The sequence below is a fragment of the Acanthopagrus latus genome, chromosome 4 (genome assembly GCF_904848185.1).
Source record: "Acanthopagrus latus isolate v.2019 chromosome 4, fAcaLat1.1, whole genome shotgun sequence".
In the NCBI taxonomy this organism is placed as follows: Eukaryota; Metazoa; Chordata; class Actinopteri; order Spariformes; family Sparidae; genus Acanthopagrus; species Acanthopagrus latus.
Genome location: NC_051042.1, coordinates 29,841,290 through 29,864,186, shown reverse-complemented (window position 1 = coordinate 29,864,186; position 22,897 = coordinate 29,841,290). Strand labels below are relative to the sequence as shown.

At 43.1% G+C, this 22,897-nt stretch overlaps 3 protein-coding genes across 3 annotated transcripts; all 3 read right to left on the bottom strand.

The window, feature by feature from the left end:
* Positions 1-147: 147 nt before the first annotated feature.
* LOC119017706 (trans-1,2-dihydrobenzene-1,2-diol dehydrogenase-like) lies at positions 148-5,314 on the bottom strand. The gene is made up of 7 exons (XM_037094598.1): positions 4,538-5,314; positions 3,935-4,046; positions 3,546-3,709; positions 1,636-1,888; positions 946-1,070; positions 593-743; positions 148-332 (listed from the first exon to the last, which is right to left on the bottom strand). The coding sequence occupies exons 1-7, from the start codon at positions 4,625-4,627 to the stop codon at positions 223-225; spliced, it is 1,005 nt and encodes a 334-aa protein (XP_036950493.1). The 5' UTR covers positions 4,628-5,314; the 3' UTR covers positions 148-222.
* Positions 5,315-5,460: 146 nt separating this feature from the next.
* Positions 5,461-10,961, bottom strand: LOC119017704 (trans-1,2-dihydrobenzene-1,2-diol dehydrogenase-like). The gene is made up of 7 exons (XM_037094597.1): positions 10,682-10,961; positions 9,202-9,313; positions 8,801-8,964; positions 7,297-7,549; positions 6,941-7,065; positions 6,575-6,725; positions 5,461-5,647 (listed from the first exon to the last, which is right to left on the bottom strand). Exons 1-7 carry the CDS (start codon positions 10,883-10,885, stop codon positions 5,538-5,540), a joined length of 1,119 nt encoding a protein of 372 aa, XP_036950492.1. The 5' UTR covers positions 10,886-10,961; the 3' UTR covers positions 5,461-5,537.
* Positions 10,962-12,379: 1,418 nt separating this feature from the next.
* On the bottom strand, positions 12,380-16,908 carry LOC119018266 (trans-1,2-dihydrobenzene-1,2-diol dehydrogenase-like). Its single transcript, XM_037095787.1, has 8 exons — positions 16,813-16,908; positions 16,272-16,532; positions 16,025-16,136; positions 15,775-15,938; positions 14,517-14,769; positions 13,707-13,831; positions 13,349-13,499; positions 12,380-13,021 (listed from the first exon to the last, which is right to left on the bottom strand). The coding sequence occupies exons 2-8, from the start codon at positions 16,359-16,361 to the stop codon at positions 12,912-12,914; spliced, it is 1,005 nt and encodes a 334-aa protein (XP_036951682.1). The 5' UTR covers positions 16,362-16,532; positions 16,813-16,908; the 3' UTR covers positions 12,380-12,911.
* Between the last annotated feature and the right edge of the window lie 5,989 nt (positions 16,909-22,897).

Here is a 22,897-nt window from a genome sequence, read left to right as displayed (position 1 = left end):
ACTCTTCCACATACCTCTGGGAAACACTGCAGACTGTTTACATTACTTAAATCGTTCTACAATGTTGTTTATGATGAACTTAAAAATGTCAAGTCTTCATCTGGACACACTGAGATCATGACCAGCCACATCAGAAAAGAGAAGATGCAGTTTGAACACAAATGATGATTTATTCTCCACCATGAATGTGCTCCTCACAACAAGGGAATGTGACTCAGTGATTCAGTGGCTGTCTTGGCTGTACACCACCCCCATCTGCCTGCGGACCTCATCCTCCACCTCAGCCAGCAGCAGAGAGTCGGCGTGGGACATAACTGCGCTCTCCTTCAGCCCTACATGGGTAAATCATAGATATGTGAGAAGACATGCAGCGTACTGTGAAGTCTGCACGAACACAGTGAAAGAACCATGGAAGAGTTCAGTGTTTCTGATGCCACCCTGTGGTGTGTATGTGTATAACAAGTAATGGGAGGCCTCAAAATTCATAAATCTGACAGTATTATTGCACTTGTTTTGAATATTATATTAACAGGACAATACACACGTGTAGTGACAAGACATGCAGGTTAAAATGTGCTAAATGTCACAGTACCTTTGAGCAAACACTGTCGAACCTCCTCTGCCTCGTAGCGCATCCCTGTTCCGTTGATGAAGTTGAGAGGCAGATATGGTTCTGGAACTGGGTACTTGGTCTCCTTCCCATTAACCACCAGTGTCGTGGGGCACCACATGTTGCCAGGGATCTAAACACAGGATGCAACAAGATATTTTCACAGTAACAGTATGTGAATACTTCTTTGTGTTACACAACTTCCTAACTTCCCTCTTAAGTTGCTTCACACTGGAACTTGCATTACTGTATTATCATCACATGGTGTGAATGGGAACAGCATTTCAGGCTATTTGAATTGTATTTGAAAACGCGGCCCTGCAGTGTCGACCTACCCTGATGGTGCCCTTTGTGCCCACAATAACTGCATCGTTGGGCAGCTCAATATCCGAGCGACAGATAAACACTGCCATCCTGTTGTTGGAGAACTTCAGAGCGACAATGTCAATGTCATCCACTCCTGCAACAACACACAAATAAATGATTCACACTTGATGAAGAAACCAGAAAACTAATGACACTGTTGTAGTGTTTTCCATGTGTCGTCTGCAAATAAAAATAAGTCACTTATTTCTGATGTGTTTTGTATTGATGGAGATGCCTGTGTGTATGTATGAATGGTGGACAACACTATCAAACCTTAACCTTTAATGTGGCCAGGTAACGCATGAAGCAACAGAGATAAGAGTTGAGGTCTTATCAGACTCCCTCACACACTCCCTTTGTTAAAAATTCCCAAATCACACACAGTAGGAGAGCTGAAGTAAAGACTTAATAAGCTCCAACTTAAAACCTCCCATCTGCTGTCATCTTAGGAGCTGCAAACCGATGTATACAACTGAGGTCAATGGGTAACTGTGTGACCTGATCAAAGAGAGACCAGCGGTGGTGAGGAGGATGACTTAAACATTACAACAGGTCGCTTAGTGTACTTTTGAACCCAGAAAGAACCACTCCTCCACACATTACTGAAGTGACTTAAGAAATCATATCTGTGAGATTTTATTGGTCTCTTTTTCCATCACCTGTGTCCAGGCAGGTCCCGGTGGCCTGGATGCTCTCTGGCTTCTCTCCATTGTACACCATGCACGTGAGCTGCAGGCAGTAGACGCCGAGATCTAGCATTGTCCCTCCACCCAGCTCCTTTTGCATCACTCTCGGCACACCATGCAAGGGCATGCCAAACTCCGATCTCACCATCTTCACCTCGCCTATCTCCCCCTGGGCCAGCAGCCGCCTGATCTCCACCGAGACCGGGAAGAATCGGGTCCAGACGGCCTGAGAGCAAAGGACAGGAGCCACCATACAGTTTTATTTATAGGCACTAACCTACAGCTTAAATTATTAACAAGGGTTGGCATGAAAATCACATGAAGGCACAGCTTTTATTTACAGTGGGGATGCTGGGGACATCTCTCTACCACTTTTCAAAATGGATACATTTTCCCCCATCACAAAAAAAATGTAAAAAGGCTCTGAAGAAATAGTTTGCACCAAGAAATGTTAACTAACAAATCACAGCTGCACCTGAAACTGGCTGCTGCTGAATCATGACAGCACGTACAGGAACTTATTGGATAGTAGTTGTGAAAAAAAAAAAAAAAGTATATATATCGCAATATTTGTATTAGAGCACAAATAATAAAGATGCACATTTAGTTTGTATTCACTGTAACAAGAAAAAGGTTGACATGTGTTGACATGTTGCAAACTTGAGCCTCCAATGTATTTAAACTCCCTCATGTCATGTTTAGATGTTATTTAGCCCTTGATGGAAGTACTTATCAGGAATTTTAAAGGGAACATGAATAATAAATATGGTAAATGCTGTTAATAATTTCCAGAGTGACAGACTGTACTTTCTTGCAGTTCCTTTTCCTGGCAGACATTTGGAGGCATAATTGGTGGCTCCATTCTATCAAGCATCCTAGTTAGCATGCATTAATACCAGAGCCCTGAGACCAGCTCATCTAAATGGAACGTGGCCATCACTGATCGTACAAATTTCACTTTGCTGCATTTCTTACGTTGAAAAGTCAAAAAAATATCTGCTGTGAAAATGGTCTAAAAATTACATTTAAGTGGGATGAACTCCTCTTCGGCTTGTTATGTTCAACTTCTGCAAATATTAGAACAAGACACTTATTTGGTGTCCTGAGAAATTACAAGGAAACGGCTCCAGCCAGATGCTCAACCTACAGAGAACTGGTACAATATAATCCATGAAATCTTTGTAATGGAAAGAATTACCATTTCAATGAGGCTCCAGGAACATGAATTTGAGGAAATTTGGAAAAAGAGGAAAATATTTATTTCCCTGAAACACCCTTATTTTGTTTGTTTGTTTTTAAAAAGGAGAAAAGAAGTGTTTATTCATCTCTTCAGAGCTTGTCTATTTATCTCTTCAGAGCTTGTCTATTTTTTTTATTTATCTTCTCAAACTCAAGACAGCCCCTGTTCTGTTTGTTTTGTTTTTGTATTAAAAACTGTTTTACTCTATGTAAGGACATATCTAAAGATGAATATGGAATTGTCGTGAAGATGTGAAACCAAATAAAGGAGAAAATGTCAACTTTTTGACATTTTTGTCCCCATCATTTCATAAAGCATAATTTGTTCAAAATGTTATTCAAAAAAAGACGTTTTTATTTCGTCAGCATAAAGTCATTTTTGAATAAAATGTTACTGGTGAATGAAAAAAAGATTTATTTGGTTGTCATATTTTCAATTTAAAAATTGTAATAAAATAAGTGTCATTGTAAAAAAAAAATAGTGAAAAGCTCAACAGTTTGTTAATGATTTCCACAGTAACAGACTGTGTTTTCTTAGTTTCTCAGATGCATCACATAATAATACTGCAGTCATTGTTCAGTCACTCTTTTTCAACTAAGGTGCTGTTAGCTCCAGTAAGAGCTCTAACAAGCACCGTCTGTACCTCCATGAAGAAGACGTCATTCTTCTTGGCAGAGGCCAGGATCTGCTTGACCTCCTTGGTGTTCATGGCCAGCGGCTTCTCACACAGCACGTTCTTCTTGGCGTTCATAAAGAGCAGACAGGTGCTCAGGTGGTATGGATGGATAACTCCGATGTACACCACATCTGCAGACACACACACAAATAGCAGGGTGCACACTGTTGATGTGAAAACAGTCAAATATCAACAGGAGATTCAAACAGCTGTGGGTCAAACTGAGCTGGAAATCAGTGAAGATTCAACAGATGGCTGAGGGTTGGTGTTTACAGTGTGTTTTAGCTTTGACTCAAGTGCGCTGAGGCTGAAATATCCCAAACATCTGCTGCTCAAATGGTGTGACAGAAACTCACCTACGTCCGGATCTTTGGCCAGCTCCTCGTAGCCCCCATATGCTCGGGGGATGCTGTGCTTCTTGGCAAACTCCTGTGCATTCTCTAACTTGCGAGCTGCCACAGCCAAAACCTGCGAATACAGTTTGGAGACATGGAAAAGGCCCCAACTTACTATCCAAGCATTGCTTTAAATCATTACTAAACAACATAACTGGCACATGTTTAATTACATTTGTCTGATGAGTCAGTTAATGGTGCACCATCTGATGCTTCCTCTGGGTCATTTGGCTGCTGTGGCAAACAATTTCCTGTTCGTGGGGCAATAAAGGAATACTGATTCTGATAAAAAACAAATGGAGGTCAAAGTCTTCCACATGTTGCAGACTGCAGCCTCCATTGTATTCAAACTCCCTGATGTCATGTGTAGGTGTTATTTTGCTCCTCAGAGCCTCAGATTAAATGTCTCAATCGTTTCATTTAGGCCTGGTTTCGATGGTGTGAACTTCAGATCCTCTAACTTGCGAGCTTCCACAGCCACAACCTGTGAATACACTTTGTATACCTGGTTTATTCTGAAACATGAGGTGCATTACATGTCAGTGAGTCCACTCATACTGATACCTGGTGTTCTCCGGGAGGAAGAGATTTCAGGGCCACCGTGAAGTCGTGGCTGATCTTCCCCGCACTGCAGATCCCCCACCTGGTTGCCATGTTGGACTGACGCTGAGCACCTTGAGTACTGGCACAGCTTACTAATCACACTCCTCTGCCAATAAAACAAACAAACTTGTGGCAAAGTCAAAGGGCTCCTCCCACAGCGCAGCCTCGCTTCCACCCCTCCACCCAGTAGGTGATTTGTTAATTTCTAACAGGGGGGATGGCCCAGTGGGAGCACCACCCTGCCCCGACACACCTCTGTACACCTCCCATAGCACACTGTTGCAGGACACCTTAACCATAACTGTGACATTTCTAATTCTGCAATTCCATTTTATCCAGTTATCTTCCTTCTCCCCTTACTACTCTTCCGGATTTCCATCAGTAAAAGAGATGCGCATTTATCTTAACGCTGTCTTGTAAATCATTTGTTTGAAAATGAGTAGTATTTGTTATACTTTAATTCTGTTACATGGGAAATCTTGAAAGTTAAGAGAGGTTAAAATCTGCACCGAGAGAAGCTCCTCGCTCCCACAGAAAACTAATAAATATCATTGAAAGTACAAAACTTTCTAAGACTTCAGTGCAGCAGCTTTTTTGGCACCATCTTTGCTAAATGATGTAAAATCATTGTGAGAAGCATCAAAACTAAATAAATGCCTGGTCTTATGGTTGTAGTTGGTCCTCAATAAACTTCTTTAGTTTTGTCTGTAAACCCAGAACTAAACAAATACCTGCACAAAACTCTTCCACATACCTCTGGGAAACACTGCAGACTGTTTATATTACTTAAATCGTTCTACAATGTAGTTTATGATGAACTTAAAATGTCAAGTCTTCATCTGGACAGACTGAGATCATGACCAGCCACATCAGAAAAGAGAAGATGCAGTTTGAACACAAATGATGATTTATTCTCCACCATGAATGTGCTCCTCACAACAAGGGAATGTGACTCAGTGATTCACTGGCTGTCCTGGCTGTACACCACCCCCATCTGCCTGCGGACCTCGTCCTCCACCTCAGCCAGCAGCAGAGAGTCGGCGTGGGACATAACTGCGCTCTCCTTCAGCCCTACATGGGTAAATCATAGATATGTGAAAAGACATGCAGCGTACTGTGAAGTCTGCACGAACACAGTGAAAGAACCATGGAAGAGTTCAGTGTTTCTGATGCCACCCTGTGGTGTGTGTAGGGGTGGGAATCGAGAACTAGTTCCGACTCAGAACCGGTTCCAGCTGACCAGTTCCATTGGAATTGTACGCCTCTAACGTCATCGATTCTTCTTAACGATTCTCTCATTTCCCTGCCTGCACGAGGTTTTCCAGTTTTCCTGAAATTTTGCGTTGCGGTATATTTGCGTCACACTCTCTGCCAAGACTCAGACCTTCAACTGCGAGGCAGCATCATTGAGAGAGGGAAGTGATCTAAAGCCTGGCTGCATTTCACCAAACAAGATGATAATTCTGCCGTATGTAATCAGTGCAATGCTGTAATATTGTGTAAGGGTGCAAATACCACCAACGCACTAAAATATTTGTCTACCCAGCATGCTAAGTTAGCACTCGTACGCAGGTGGTCCAAATAATTTATTAACACTATATTTTCTTTGTACAGTAGATCTTGTCAGAGTGTTGTTCAGTATGTTGGAGTTGAATATGTTCATGATCACAGTTTTGTGCAGACATAATTTTGGGAAAAAATTAAAAGGTTGCTTTTGGTGCAGAAGACTGCGTAGAACTCCTTTTTTGCCACTCAGTGAACTACTCAGGAATCGATATGCAAATTGATAAGGAATGGGACTGATAGGCAGAGTCGATAGCGGCATTGATATTGATAAAAACTCATCAATTCCCACCTCTAGGTGTGTATGTGTAAAACAACAAACAGGAGGCCTCAAAATTCATAAATCTGACAATGTTGTTGTGTTTTTTTTAACAGGGCAATACACACGTGTAGTAATAATCCATGCAAGTTAAAATACGCTAAATGTCACAGTACCTTTGAGCAAACACTGTCGAACCTCCTCTGCCTCGTAGCGCATCCCTGTGCTGTTGATGAAGTTGAGAGGCAGATATGGTTCTGGAACTGGGTACTTGGTCTCCTTCCCATTAACCACCAGTGTCGTGGGGCACCACATGTGCTCAGGGATCTAAACACAGGATGCAACAAGATATTTTCACAGTAACGGCATGTGCAGTGAATACTTCTTCTTCTTCTTTGTGTTACACAACTTCCTAACTTCCCTCCTAAGTTGCTTCACACTGGAACTTGCATTACGGTATTATCATCACATGGTGTGAATGGAACAGCATTTCAGGCTATTTGAATTGTATTTGAAAAGGCGGCCCTGCAGTGACGACCTACCCTGATGGTGCCCTTTGTGCCCACAATAACTGCATCGTTGGGCAGCTCAATATCAGAAGAAGAGATAAACACTGCCATCCTGTTGTTGGAGAACTTCAGAGTGACAACGTCAGTGTCATCCACTCCTGCAACAACATACAAAGATAGAGACCAGAAAACTAATGACACGGCTGTTGCAGTGTTTTCCATGTGTCATCTGCAAATAAAAATGATGATAACTGTCGGTCTGTGTGACCTGATGAAAGAGAATACAGTGGTGGTGAGGAGGATGACTCAAACATTACAACAGGTCACTCCTCCACATGTTACTTAAGAAATCACATCTGTGAGACCTTACTAGTTTCTTTTTCCATCACCTGTGTCCAGGCAGGTCCCGGTGGCCTGGATGCTCTCTGGCTTCTCTCCATTGTACACCATGCACGTGAGCTGCAGGCAGTAGATGCCGAGATCTAGCATTGTTCCTCCACCCAGCTCCTTCTGAACTGCTCTCGGCACGTGATGCAACGGCACGCCAAACTCCGATCTCACCATCTTCACCTCGCCTATCTCCCCCTGGGCCAGCAGCCGCCTGATCTCCACCGAGGCCGGGAAGAATCGGGTCCAGACGGCCTGAGAGCAAAGGACAGGAGCCACCATACAGTTTTATTTATAGGCACTAACTTACAGCTTAAATTATTAACAAGGGTTTGCATGAAAATCACATGAAGGCAGTGTGGATGCTGGGGACGTCTCTCTACCACTCTTTGAAATGGATAATTTTGTCCTCATCACTTTATAAATGCATAATTTTTCCTTAAAAAATGTTCTGTGAAATGTTAACTAACAAATCACAGCTGCACCTGAAACTGGCTGCTGCTGAATCATGACAACATTTTAACTGACAACACTACAACAACTGTTATTGCTCATTTACTAGTAGTTGTGATTAGCATATACTGTAAAATCACAATGTAATTCATTAGGTTGATGAACTAGCATGACCTTAGATTTGTTAACATAGATCACTTCAACTTGTTTGCCAGATTGTGTGGAACATAATAAGATAGTGACTTACAATTCAGAGCTACTTGCTAAAGAACGCCTCTCCCTTTGTTCAAGTACAGACATTAAACAAGTAGACTTAAAAATACAAAATTAGATCAGAGAAAGACAGATAAAATTTAAAAAGGACTACACGCTCCGTGCATTATATACAGGAGGCAATGTGCATTGTATACAGATAGTAAATGTGCATTATATACATGTAAATAAAGTGTAAAAGTATTGCCTTGTTGAAGGCTGGATGCATAAATAAATACAGTGTCTGAAATAAACAGACTCAGTGTAAGAATATAAATATGTAAAAAAAATAAAATAGTATTATTGCACAGGATAACTGCACAAGATGGTGGAGGTAGAAGTCATTACATTAACAGAAGTATAACAATGCTGCCTTTTGGTGTAAGATTTATGAGTTAAGTTTAGTTTATTTCGAACATGTAAATGAAAAAATAAAAAAGAGAAAACCAACCACCATTATCAAACAAAATGAAAAGACATGCACCACTCAAAGAGAAATGAAGGAAAGAAAGGAAAGCGAGAAAAAACAAAAAACAAAAAACAAAACAATTCAGATATAGTTACTGTATTTGGGAAAAAAAAAACATTTAAGCGGGATGGACTCCTCTTTGGCCTTTGGAAAAGAGTGGTGAAAAAAAGTGAAAAGCTCTCCAAATTTTGTTCATGAGTTCCACAGCAAGACTGCGTTTTCTTAGTTTCTCAGATGCATCACATAATAATACTGCAGTCATTTTTCAGTCACTCTTTTTCAACTAAGGTGCTGTTAGCTCCAGTAAGAGCTCTAACAAGCACCGTCTGTACCTCCATGAAGAAGACGTCATTCTTCTTGGCAGAGGCCAGGATCTGCTTGACCTCCTTGGTGTTCATGGCCAGCGGCTTCTCACACAGCACGTTCTTCTTGGCGTTCATAAAGAGCAGACAGGTGCTCAGGTGGTATGGATGGATAACTCCGATGTACACCACATCTGCAGACACACACACAAATAGCAGAGAACACACTGTTAAAAGATATCATCATGTAAAAACAGTCAAATATCAACAGGAGATTCAAACAGCTGTGGGTCAAACTGAGCTGGAAATCAGTGAAGATTCAACAGATGGCTGAGGGTTGGTGTTTACAGTGTGTTTTAGCTTTGACTCAAGTGTGCTGAGGCTGAAATATCCCAAACATCTGCTGCTCAAATGGTGTGACAGAAACTCACCTATGTCCGGATCTTTGGCCAGCTCCTCGTAGCCCCCATATGCTCGGGGGATGCTGTGCTTCTTGGCAAACTCCTGTGCATTCTCTAACTTGCGAGCTGCCACAGCCACAACCTGCGAATACAGTTTGGAGACATGGAAAAGGCCCCAACTTACTATCCAAGCATTGCTTTAAATCATTACTAAACAACATAACTGGCACATGTTTAATTACATTTGTCTGATGAGTCAGTTAATGGTGCACCATCTAAGGCTTCCTCTTACTCTGTTAGCCTCAATTTATTCCTTGCTGCATTAATAATAAAAAAAAATAAAAAATCGATTTTTTAACACTGAGTTAGAGCACAAGAAACAACTGGATTCCCATTTAGTTGATATTAATGGTAAAAAACAAAAAATGTGTGTCTTGCTGGTATAGAACTCATCTTTAATAACTTTTAATTTATTTCTGAGTCATTTGGCTGCTGTGTAAAACACATTTCCCGTTTGTGAGTTAATAAAGGAATACTGATTCTGATAAAAAACAAATGGAGGTCAAAGTCTTCCACATGTTGCAGACTGCAGCCTCCATTGTATTCAAACTCCCTGATGTCATGTGTAGGTGTTATTGAGCTCCTCAGAGCCTCAGATTACATCTCTCCATCAATTCATTTCGGCCTGGTTTTGATGGTGTGAACTTCAGATCCTCTAACTTGCGAGCTGCCACAGCCACAACCTGTGAATACACTTTGTAGACCTGGTTTATTGAGGTGGTTTCGTTCCACCTTAATGAAAGACCCTAATGTGGTACTGAACCTGTTGTTAGTCTGTAAACTTGACCGGAGGCTGATGTGAGGGCTGTCTGACTGCAGATGATGTTCTCTTCCCCATATGACATCCATACTGACATATCACACTTTCTGCATGACTTAATTAATAAATGTGTGTATCGCTGAGATAGAACTCACCTTTAATAACTGCTTTAATTCATTGCTGAACACCTTAATTGTCACTTTCAACTACATTTGTGAATACATTTGTCTGCCAATTCCTTTTAGTGTGGTAAATCAGTTAATGGTGAATAATCTGAAGCTGCTTCAATTCATTCTTTGATGCATTAATAGTAAAAATAAAAACATTTGGTTGGTTGTGTAAGGGCGCATTAATAAACCAAAACTAGATGCCCATTTTTGTTCATCTTTACGGTAAAAAAAACAAAAGGCGGTCCAAGTGCTCGACATGTTGCAGACTTAAGCCTCCTTCGGATTTAAACTTCCTGATGTCACATTAAGTTGATATTTAACTCCTCAGAGCTCCAGCTTACAACATGTCCAGCGTTTCATTCCGGCCTGGTTTTGACGGTGTGAACTTCAGCGCGTCACAAACTGCTGACACCTGCGCCCGGGCGGGGCGGCTCGAACAAACCTCGACGTCTCTCTCCGACATCCCGCCTTCTGAAACATGAGGTGCATTACGTGTCGACGCGTCCACTCATACTGATACCTGGTGGTCCCCGGGAGGAAGAGTTTTCAGCGCCACCGTGAAGTCGTGGCTGATCTTCCCCGCGCTGCAGATCCCCCACCTGGTTGCCATGTTGGACTGACACTGATTGGGTGTCGGTGCCGGCCACAGCGGCCGCTCCCCGCCGCAAGGTGGCGCCACCGCATCAGTTTTGACTGTGTGACGTAGCACAAAAACAAACATCATGATGTGGCCATGATGATGATGATGATGGTTTGTGCTAACAGAAGCAGAAACGTGACCTCCAGATAATGATCATGAGACAAATATAACTTTTGTTCTATTTTATTTTGTTTTTCTTTGATTTGCACTTTCAGCTGCATTAGATGTATGAAAGTTGCTATTTGAATAAGATTTATTATTATTATTATTATTATTATTATTATTATTATTATTATTATTATTATTTAATCGTTTGTCTGCTATTAACCATTTTACAGTTATTTTTATTTTACTGTCATTTATATATTTGATAATAAATATTTTTTATGTCTTATGTTTTATGTTTTTGGTTTGTGTGAAGCACTTTGAGTCACATTATATGTATAAAAGGTGCTGTGTGAACAAAATTTTTTTATTATTATTATCCAGTAATTTCGTTATTTACTATTTACTATTTTACAGTTATTTATTTATTTATATTTATATATATTTTATATGATATGTTTTTCATGTGTTTTATGTTTTTGTTTTTGTCTGTGTGAAGCACTTTGAGCTGCATGTATGAGAGATACTGTATGAATAAGATGTATTATTATTATTATTATTATTATTATTATTATTATTATTATTATTTAATAATTGTAGTAGTATTAGTATTAGTATTGTATACTATCTGCTATTTTACAGTTATTATTTATTTATTTATTTATTTGTACCTCAGTCTGCATTTTATTTTTATGGTACTACTCACTAATAATGTGAATTGTTCTGTATCGTGCTTCACTGACAATTTCCTGTGTGTTAAGTGAAGTTACCTAATAATAAGAAGAACAAAAATAATAATAAATAACACACTGATATTTTTTACTCTGCACTGCATCTCTTGTGCTTCTTTTTTTCAGGGTGACATATTTTTTTTTTTTTTTTTCATGCAGTGACCAAAACTTGTTAGAGGTCAGCCACAAAACGGCCTTCCCAAAAGCAGACATGTAGAGGGACCTGTCACTTTGTCCGGGCTGATATTCATCATATTGCATAAGCCTGGATGGTCCGTGTATGAAACCCCTGTATTAAAATCAGTACATGTGATGGGGTAGAGTTGTGGCACAGAAACAGGACAACACGTATAGAGAAATATGTGCAGCATTCTGTAGTCATTCAGGAAAAAGAAATAAAATAGGCAAAAATAATGTTGATGAATTAAAATGTGCCATTTTGCATTCAAAGACTGCATCCTGCATGAACCCAGACAACCTCCATTTTTTTTAGGATCCCTGTGAGCCCAAAAGGTTGGGAACAAGTATTAAATGAGGCGTGCTCTTTGCTGACTCACAAAGGCCTTTCTCTCTGTCCTATCCTTGAAAAAGCGGACAGTGCAACCTATTTTTGTTTCGGAGAACATGAATCTATTTGTACACGGCTGCAGGGGTCAGACATGACAGAACACTTTGATTCAAATGTGCCACTCCGAGTCTCTTCTCTCCTCTCCAGCGGATGATATTTGGAATGAGACAAGGCTTTCACAATCAGTCCTTTATTGGATTCATCAATCACACACTGCACGGTGACAGCTGTGTTTGTCTTTAAAGGGCCCAGGACTTGATGACAGGGTGGTTACACATGGTTGCTCTATTTGTTTACATTGTGCGATTTATCTGGATTGTTTTCTACCACTTTTTATTTTATTTTTTTTCCCACTGACAGTGTTTGTGCTCTGTGTTACAAGGACCTACAAGGTGTTTACATGGTGGCTCTGATGTTGAATGACAATTTTGCAAAGATTTTTACAAAGAGGTCTGGGAAAAAAAAGAAGAGAAAAGAGATATGTTCAATTATTTGCCGATTGTATCTTTAATTCAGTGGCAGCTCGCTGTGTCATCCAAATCACAGTTGCCTCAGTGACGCCGCGTCTGCTCAGGCTTTTGTCACCCGGCGACATGAGTGATCTTCTTATACCAAAGACCCAAAGCCTGCCTCGAGCAGCTCCCTCCTTTTGTTCCATCTGAGTAGGTTTAGGTCAGGTGAAGCAGCCGGGACTTTTTGAGTGATGTCACTGGCTGTCCTGGCTGAAGGCAACTCCCACCTGCTTCCTGATTTCATCCATGATCTCTGTCAGTAAGACGGAGTCCGCCAGAGGCATCCGTGGGCTCTCTTTAAGTCCTGAAGGAGAGGAGGAGTTTCAAAATCACATTGACTGAAAAGTCTGTTTACAACCGCGGTTAAATTATGCACATATTTACAATACAAGCATAAATTATGTCAAAGCGGGGCTGTAAGGATTATGCTAATTAATATAGGAGGCACAACCATACGGAGTGTATAAGCTAGAGGACACACCAAGGACTCATAACAGCATTGATTGTGAATCAATCTGCAGCTTCAGGAAAGGAACCGTTTCGCCAAACTGCAGCGTCGCTCTTTCACAACACTAAAGTTTACCGTTGTGTCTGGAGATAAATACACAACTTCCCTCTCGTTATGACCCACCTTTAAGCAGGCACTGCCTCACTTCCTCCGCCTCAAAGCGAAGCCCGGTGCTGTTGGTGAAATTCAGAGGGAGGCTGGGTTCAGGCAGAGGATACTCCGTTTCCTTGTCGTTCACCACCAGCGTGGTGGGGCAGTGCATGGGGCCGAGAACCTGGAGGGGTCGAAGAGGAAATGCACTTTGCGTTAATCCAATCAGTCAACTCGTAAATCATCAAATGCAGAAGGGTATGGATCTTTGTCCCGCATACTTCAATTTAATTAAATGTGAAAGTAATTAGCAGTCAACTCAGTTTTTGCACGTCTCAATCATCTCCTAATTAAGTCAAATGTTCCTGTACAAGACTGTGGCATAGCCTACTTTAATGGAGCCCTTGGTGCCGCTGATGACGGCGTCGTTCGGGAGGCGAGTCGAGATCGAAAAGGCGCAGAAGGCCATTCGGTTCCTGGAGAACTTCATCGCCACGACCACTGACTCATCCACCCCTGACAAACGTTTAAGAAGAGCAGTAAGCAAATCAATGTAAAACCGGTGAGCAGCAGAAGGATGGATGAGTGAATGAATGCTAACAATGCTGCTGTTGATATCAGTCAATTCGGTTCACTTCGGGTCAAATCAATTTATTTTTTATCAGCTCAGAGTTAATTTAGGTAAAAGCAGCATTTCTATTCTGCTTTATTTGCACGACTTTGTGGTTAGAATAGACAAGGTCACAAATATTCGCATTCATTTTTTTGCCAGTTGTTAAATATGCTCCGTAAAGGTTAGTAAAAGATGAGAAAATGCTCATTAAATGCACTGCGTGATGTGATGGTCTTACACTGAAGGATATCTTGCTGTAAGACATGCACTTACATATTCCCCTGCCTCTTTTACTGTATTACTGTATTCTCAGGGGGGGGATTTGGATTAGTCTGACATTTTAAAGATAAGTCTGGGATTTTCTGTGTGAAGAATTCTTCCCTGAGGTGTTTACATTTTGGACAGTTAATAAAAAAAAAGTGATTTTCCGTCTAAGTTTGGCAACTCAGCAGGGATTCCTATTCTCGTCTCTTTCCTTTGTGGTAAGTAGTTTGGATTGGCGGTTAGTGATCACTGACTGACGCTCTGTGGTTAATGATACTTATTGACATCCCATCTCCGCTGCGTGATCCGCGTGCTGAATCACACCTGAGTCGAGCAGCACCCCTGTGGCCTGGATGGACTCTGGCCTCTCTCCGTTGAACACCATCAGCACAAACTGCAGACAGTACACACCGATGTCCAGCAGCGCGCCGCCGCCAAGCTCCTTCTCCACCGAGCGGGGGATGTGGAGCTGAGGGGAGCCGAAGTAGGCCTTTACCAGCTTCACGTCCCCCACCGCCTCCTCTGCCAGAAGCCTGCGCACCTCAGCGTGCACAGGGAAACAGCGGGACCAGATGGCCTGAGAGGGACAGAGCAGACAACCTAGCACCACTGCAACAGTAAACAGAGATTCACCCGAGCAGCAGTTTATTACCACGGTGCTTCACTCCCTCCACCTCCCATGATACTGTGGCAGATGTGCTGGTCAAACATGACATGACATGATGTTTTTCTGTACTGAGTCATAAAATATTCCCAGGACGTTCATGGTTTTTGCTTCCTACATGAATCTCCTGTGCTTAAAATATCTGCGCTCATGGCACTACAATGCAACCACTGACCTTAAACTTTAACACGTGTTGACTGCAAAGCCTTACAGCCAGCAATGGTGTTTGAAACAGTTTGGGAGTTATGCTTAATTGCTTTCTTGCCCGTAGTTTGGCGAGAAGATTGATGCTTTTCGATTGTCTGTGTTCGGTAAATTAACAACCAGCTGCTGGTTAGCTTATCTGAGAACAAAGACTGGAAATACAGAAACAGCCAGCCCTGTTCTTTCTGAAGGCAACAAAATCCATCAACAGGGACTCTATCGCTCCTTAATTACCACGAGAAATAATGTTTATCTAGTCCCCGCAAAAAACAAGTGTAAAACAGACGAGGTGCAGATGGGACTATTTATGGGACGGCAGGAGAGGAGGCTGAAGTTGTTTTTTTTTTCAATCTTTTATGACCCAAGGAACTTTTTGACCCAAACACTTCTTTCTGTCCAGTTTATATGGAAACAACCATACTCACTGAGGACAGTAGGCTACTGCTGCTGATGTCATGTTGCTGACAGACACAGATCCAACACGTACATCTACATACATCATTTAATCAACAGATAACAGATAGATAATAAAGGAATGGTTGGGCTAGCTGAAATTGCACCATGGTTTTATTAACATGACACAGAAATAAAGCTAGGCTAAGCTAAATCAACTGATCACTGGCTCTAATTTTGCTTGCACCTGTAATAAAACACCCACAGACAGCGAGTGGCCTCTGGGCAAAGGTCTACGCTTAGTATCCCCCTCAATCTTACCTCCATCAGGAAGACATTGTGTTTCTTGGCTGCGGCGACGAGGTCTTTAACCTGTCTGGAGTTCATGGCGAAAGGCTTCTCGCACAGCACGTTCTTCCCTGCCTTGAGGAACAGCAGACCAACTCGCCAGTGCTCCGTGTGCAGCACTCCCAGGTACACAATGTCTGCGTGGACACAGATGTTCCAGGCTCAGCTTCAAACAGCAGCACGCCATTATCTCTGCCTGTGCAGCTCATCGCTCTTTACTCACCAATGTCTGGGTTGTTGGCCAGCTCCTCATAGCTGCCGTAAGCCTTAGGAATACCATGCTTCTTGGCAAACTCTTTGGCACGCTCCAAGCTCCTCGATGCAATGACTGCTATCTGCACGCAGGAGAGAAAAAAAAAAATACACAAACACACTCATTACTGTGCTGCTCTGTCAGCAGCTCTGTTCACCGCGAGGGTTGACATCCTGCGTGACCATGAAGATGTAGTGGGTTTGTTTGGATAGAGTACCTGGTGGTCTCCAGGAGGCAGAGTCTTCATGGCCACGCTGAAGTCATGGCTGATCTTCCCCGCACCACAGATTCCCCACCGGGTTGCCATGTCAGACTGGATGGTAAGTGACAAATGAGCAGGTTGCTGCTTTAGTAAAGATCTGAGCTGCTGGCGAGTTGTGACCTTGGGAAAGGTTGCACGTTCGGGGGAAGAAACGCACTAAACTGTCATGCCTTGGAGCCAGCGGCGCTTGAGCGAGAAGGCTCCTGCATTTATATGCTGGGGAGGCAGGATGTGTCACCTTCCTTCTGCTCCCACCCTGAGGTAGAAGGTGCAACACAAATAACCCCCCCCCCCCCACACACACACACACACACACACATACACAGTGCTGTGTTGTTGTTGTGTTGTTGCTGACACGGACCTTTCAATACAGGCTGAGGTGGTTTGCACCAGTTGTCTCTAACAATCTGTAACAGGACCATCAGCGGGGCCCTCATCATTAACGCAAAGGAAGGGAAAAAATGCACAGTCTAATGAGTACAGGGCGAAGGCTCACCTTGCCCGTAGATCAGCACTCTCTCACACCAGTACAGGTCATGAATTGGAACCAGGCACTGCTTTGTTTCCTGCGGAGAGAGGCACTGATTAGCCTGTGATGGTTTGACAACTACACAGGAGCCAATGATTAAACCAGGGTCTTGTGGGGCTGGCTGGGATAAATAGATACACTGGGTTCACAGAACGCTCATCAGAGTCCACAGCAGGGCAATTTAACTGGCCAGTAAGCTGAGCCAGGATGACTATGGAAAAGCATCAGCTCAGTTGCCCTTGAGCTAAATATTATCCGTTTAGCAGGACAGGCGGGTGAGTAAACTTCCTGCCGCATGCTGCCAGCAGAGGACACTGTGTTGTCAGCGGAGTTTACTTTCTCTCTCAAGCTCTGAGGATTTGGCACATGGCTTGTTGTGAGGAATTATATAAAGGTTTGCAAAAAAAATCAGGTGAGCCAAGGAGGAGAGGCATGCACCTTGGAAAGTGTCTTCCAGAGGTCAAGGTGGAATTTGTATGATGAGTTTTTGTCAAGAAAAGAAAAAAAAAATGCAGATTGTCACGTCTGGATTGTAAGATACCAAGTGTTTCAAACATATTTTTAATGACTGTGAACATGCAGCAGATACAAACCCATTTAACATACCACTCAATCTGACCTACATTCATAATCATTATCTAATAAAGTATATGACTTTTTTTTTTCTCATTTCCTGCAGGTACTGTACGATGATTGGATTCACATGAGAACATAGTGTCAGTAACGTCTTCATTACAAATGAAAAGGAATTTTATCAATGACTCCTCGTTGGCTGCCTTCCTTTTGTGTTTCACTTCCAAATGAATTCTGGGAGCTGTGTGCCGTTGTCATAACAACAAGGTGCCAGCTGGGCAATTTGTATGCAAATGGCATTGGGCTTGGCCTGATATTCCTGCCTCTACCACAGGACCTGGTTGCCATGGGAATGCCCAACTCTTCCTCAAGTCATTTTTACTTTTATCCTCACCCCCCTTTCTTTTTTTTTTTTTTTTACTTTGTCGGGGGAAAGGACACGGCAGCGTTTCTCAGGCATTGCTGCACGGCGTCATCCCCACAGGTGTTAAGAAAAGAGGAAGAAGTGTGAGTGAGGAGGTACAACTGGATTTCTTGAATTGGTGTGAAGTGATGATTGGTTCTGTGCTGCCGGACTCGACGGACAGCAGACGGGGGCAGAGGCTCAGGTGGTCGGCGGAGGGGTGTTTTGGACAGGGTCAGCTGACAGCCTCTCACAGGGACCCCACCGCTCTCACCCATCAGCTGAGCCATGGATGCCTACTTCTCAGCGGAGACTGAAAACTCAAAATGTCCTGCTGGGAGCCGCCCTCCCCTGCATGAGCTCAAGGTCACGACGAGGATCGGCCTGTAAACTGAAGAGAAGGATATCACAGGGTGGCATTTGGGGGCCCTGACGTTCAGACAGTAGAGAAAAGGCTCCGGCAAGTGAGCGGTGATGAGCCGAGTCATTCAGAAACCTGGCATGCGGAAGGAAGCTGGTGCCTCATTAATTCAGCATGACCAGGACGATTGCCTTCCACTCCTATCACTTCGCACTGTCTTTATTTGATTATGAATTCATGCATCAACCCTTGTCTGCGTCCCCGCTCCACCAGGACATAAGGCAGAATGGCATCCGAGGGGTCACGTGCCCCGGTCACAACATTTTCCTCGGAGGGGGTGGATAATTCTGCCTGTGAAGGTGGTTGATCACAGCGGACAGTTTTGTTTCACACACTGTCACGTCATTTCATCTGTCAGAAAAAGAGTCTGCCCCCACTGTGTCATGGACGGCGGCGATGCATCAGTGTTACAATAAAGCCTCCGCGCTAACACTCTGTTAACGATCACGCCGATACATCAGCTCTGTTATTTTTACAACAATATAAATGTTGTTGTCTTTTTGAATTCGATTTATTTGTCGCAGATAGCAAAAGCTACATTGTATCCCTGCAACCCCAGTTACCATTCAACGGCTCTGGATTTCATCAGCAACTTCAAGTTAATGGGAAATAAAAAGGACCAGAGAGAGGCACCCTAATCCTATTTTGATTGATGCGGATATGCAGAGGGTTTTTTCCCCCCCTCTTCCAGCTGTCAGTGTAAGTGAGAGCCATCTTGCCGCTGTGTATTTTTTTTTTTTTGTTGGTGGGGGGGGGGAACTGTATTGCAGCAGTTATGGGAGCACCATCACTCCTTCATCTCCGTCTCAAGGTCACTGCAGAGGAAGGGTGACAGGCTAGACAAGCGCCAGGAGGTGCCAGCCATTTTGAGGGGAGGTTGGGAGCCTGATGAATCCAGGGAGGGAGAGGGGAAGTGTGCGGCGAGGAGTAATAAGTCATTTTGTCAATGCTACAGCATGTTCTGATGTGTGGGCCGGGTTATTTTTTTTCCATTAGAAGAAGTGTGATAGAGGGAGAGTTAGAGGAGCGAGCAGGAATGGGAGCCTTTGAGCCGCCCAGCATTGTGCCGGCCCTTTGAGAGTCCTATCTTTGTCCGCAGCACACACACACTGGGAGGCTGAGCTGTGGAGCAAGAGCAGGCTGGACCAGAGCTGACTTAGCAGCCCCTTCATCTGGATGTTACTGCCGATGGGGAGGGGGAGCGGGATGTTGATTGAGTACAGCCACACGTACAGTAGAGATACCACATCCAGTTACCGTTCTTCATTCTCAACGCACACTCGGGTTTTGTCAGCCAGATGCACATTCACCATGGTCACAGCGAGGCGAGTCCTCTCTGTATGCTTTAATGTGGCGGAAAACACCCATGTTCAGTGGACAGGGAAGCATCACATCAGCTGGTTGGGTATTGGTTTATTGTTTACTTATAGTCAATATTGTGCATTTACACACAATGCATATTGCCCATTGAAGGTCCAAATTTAACCATTTTAATGACTCAGTAAAGAATAAGCTAGCAGTGCACATTGATTCCCAAATGCACCTGAGAAATATGGACTTGGTTATGGATTAAGTCTCGCATTCATGTTTCCTTCACTTGGGTTACTTTTCCTTGCGTCTTCTTGTGCTTTAAAGTGCCGTTGGAATTATTGGAGAACACATTGCATGTGAATGCCCTCTGAAGGCAGAACAACAACATGGAATGTTGAAAAATGTCAGTACCAACTTTACGAGCTGACGCTGAAGCATGGCAGACGAAAGTAAACACCGAGTTGGTGAAACTTTTTCTGAGGTCGTTGTACTGTTTCCTCTGGTCTTCCTTGCGATTCAAATACTGGAAATAGCTGTAAATGTGTTGTCAAAACGCTCTGAGCAGTAAGATGCAAAAAAACACACCGTTCAGTCAGTGAACCGTCTTGTAACCTCTGGGCAAATCAGTCTGCTCCGACGTCATGAGGGAGCAGTTGTCTGGCGTTGCACAACAATTGCGGCACCCATGGGGAGGAGATAGGATGTATTTCTAGACAATAGTATTTGCACTAGTCTCGTGAATGCAATACCTAATTACATATCCCAATATAAAAGCGCTGTGAAATAAATATAATAGCGTCTGTTACCTCGTGTGTCATTATCACATCTGTAATTCATTTATATTTGCAAGGTGGCGGCTCTGCTGAGGGTTCAGTTGTGTGCACGTCTGCCAAAGACACATCATCTTGTTACGGTCAGCCAAGTTTTTGTTAACTTCTGGCACCGTGCAACTGGAATGCCTGGAGGTCAGGAGCTGGAAATGTCAACAAGGAAATTTCAACCTTTGACTTTGACTAGAAAGCAGCGTTAGTCCCTCCAACTGAGGATGCATGGAGAGACACAAGGAACCCAGCGCGAATAGGGAGGAAACGAGGAAGCGCTTCTTAAGAGTAATGAGACGTCTGCGTCATGTGAAGCAACATCTGCCATCTCGCCAGATGCAGGGGCAGCTGAAAGTCTTCCAAGAATCCTCGCTTTCTAAGGGATCTCCTTCTCGCTCCTCAGTGCGGGAATAAGAACTTTTTGGGAGCCTTAGGACTTACCCCCTGAGAACCAACGCTCAAAGCACATTTCAAGCTAAATTTACTTTAATGGAACCCTTCTAATGTCCTACTGAGGTTAAATCTTTATTTCTAAATAAGTAATAGCAGTTGTTATTGCTTAGGGCAACAGTTGCAGGCAGAAATACAAGGAGAATGGGTTTAGCATGGTGAGGTTTCATGGTTGTAAGCGTGCTAAAGTATGTCTCCTCTTTTTCCGTAATGTTTACATCTAATGGAGCTGAAAGAGGTTTTTCCAACCAACAAATAAACCCCTTTGAGGAGAGTTTTTGCCCCTGTGGTGACTGTTTATTTCTGTTTGAGTGCTAAACAAGGAGTGTAGTCTATCAGTGCTGTTGTTCCACTGGAGTAAGTACTATCTGTCTCCATTAACAGCTGCCTGAATCCAGGCAACATGGGACACACTCACTGTCGCTCCCTTTCTCCTTTTTCTTCCTCTGTCTCTCTCTCTCTCTCTCTCTCTCTCTCTCGCTCATGTACACGAAACCAAAAAGAAGTTGGGTCTCCATCCAAGTCCACAGTGGTGCCGCCTTGTATCAGCTGGCTGACGCTGTGTGAGGCGATATGGAGTCCATCACAGAGACCCCGACCTGAGGTGGACATACCAGGAGACAAGACAGGGGGCAGATACCAACATCTGTCACCCAGCTGATAGTTTCCATTTGAGTTTGAAGAACGTCCATTACAGAGTGTAGATGCATCATGTCTGGAGGGTGGAACAGCATCAGGGGGATGACGTCTGTGTGCAAAAGCTTCCTGTGATCTCAGATCACAATGTCTGTCCTCAATGTGGTAGTAACATGAAGTGACATTCACATTACATTATGACCTGACCGTCATATTGGGGGCCGGAGAGGACAGTTAAGTCAAGTTACAGGTGGGGAAGTTGGGGAGCTCTGAGTTTCAACATTTGTGTGAAACCTCTGGATATTTTTAAGGCGACCTCGGGACATTTTCCAGCTGCGTTTGTGGAGACCAGTATGTTTATTGGTTGCAACAATTTTCTCATTCCAAGTTTGTTTGTATAAAACTGTATTTAATTCTCCAGAATCGCTCGTCCGACCTTTGAGCTCACTCACATTTCCACTCTATGCAAGAGGCTCCCTCTTACATATCTTACATACTCATTTTATATATTAAATTCAGAGAGAAGAATATCCATGTCCATATATCAGCTCCATGAGGAGGATAAAATAGTGCATAAAACCATTCTTAACAACAGGGTTTATGAGTCTTAATTAACTGATGTATTATGATTGATAAATCATTTATTTATGCTCTACAGGTCAGCAGGCAGCGAGTCTGCAGTTGTAAATGTTATTAAGCTGTCGATAAGTGGATTGTGGTCTGTATGCAGCCTTATCACCCAGCGGAGAGGCTCAGATGACAGCGAAAGTTGTTCTTTTTAATGGATCATTACAAATCTTTAAGGCACTGATAAATTAACGTTTAACACACCCATTAGTTACAACTTGCCAACCATTTGTTAGGAGCTGGAGAAGACCTAAAATTACCGAGAAGGTTTAGAGGGAGAGCGGCAGCCGAAAGGATTTCTCACAACCTGGCAGCCCAAACATTGTTCTCATTAATTGCTTATTGCTGATGAATAAGAGATCACCAAACAATTCATGAACCATTAATGGAGCTACGATTTGAGAACCTATAAATTATGAGTTGTTTGAAAGCTGTAGTCAAACGATCCATATTTTATTCAAATATGTTTATGCACACTGATAATTAATCTCTTGTAATATGCAACTTGACTTAACAGTTTAATCCTATTTTCTCCACGGAAACATTTCCTCGGTGCGTGGTGAGACCTCCCGGAGCAACCCTCCGACCACGTGACAGGGAAACTGTTCACTGAGACCAATGTAACTGCTTCACCCACCTTCTGATTTCCCACTCCATCAGTGGTCTGTATCCCCCCTGTTGGCCAGCCACCCTAGCTCCTGCTCGGGGAGGCTGAAGCCATTAAGCAGCCAACACACTCCGCTGCTGCGTCTCCCTGTTTAATTGCCTGATAGGGCTTGTGATATTTTTATCAGCCGTCCTGCGGCGGAT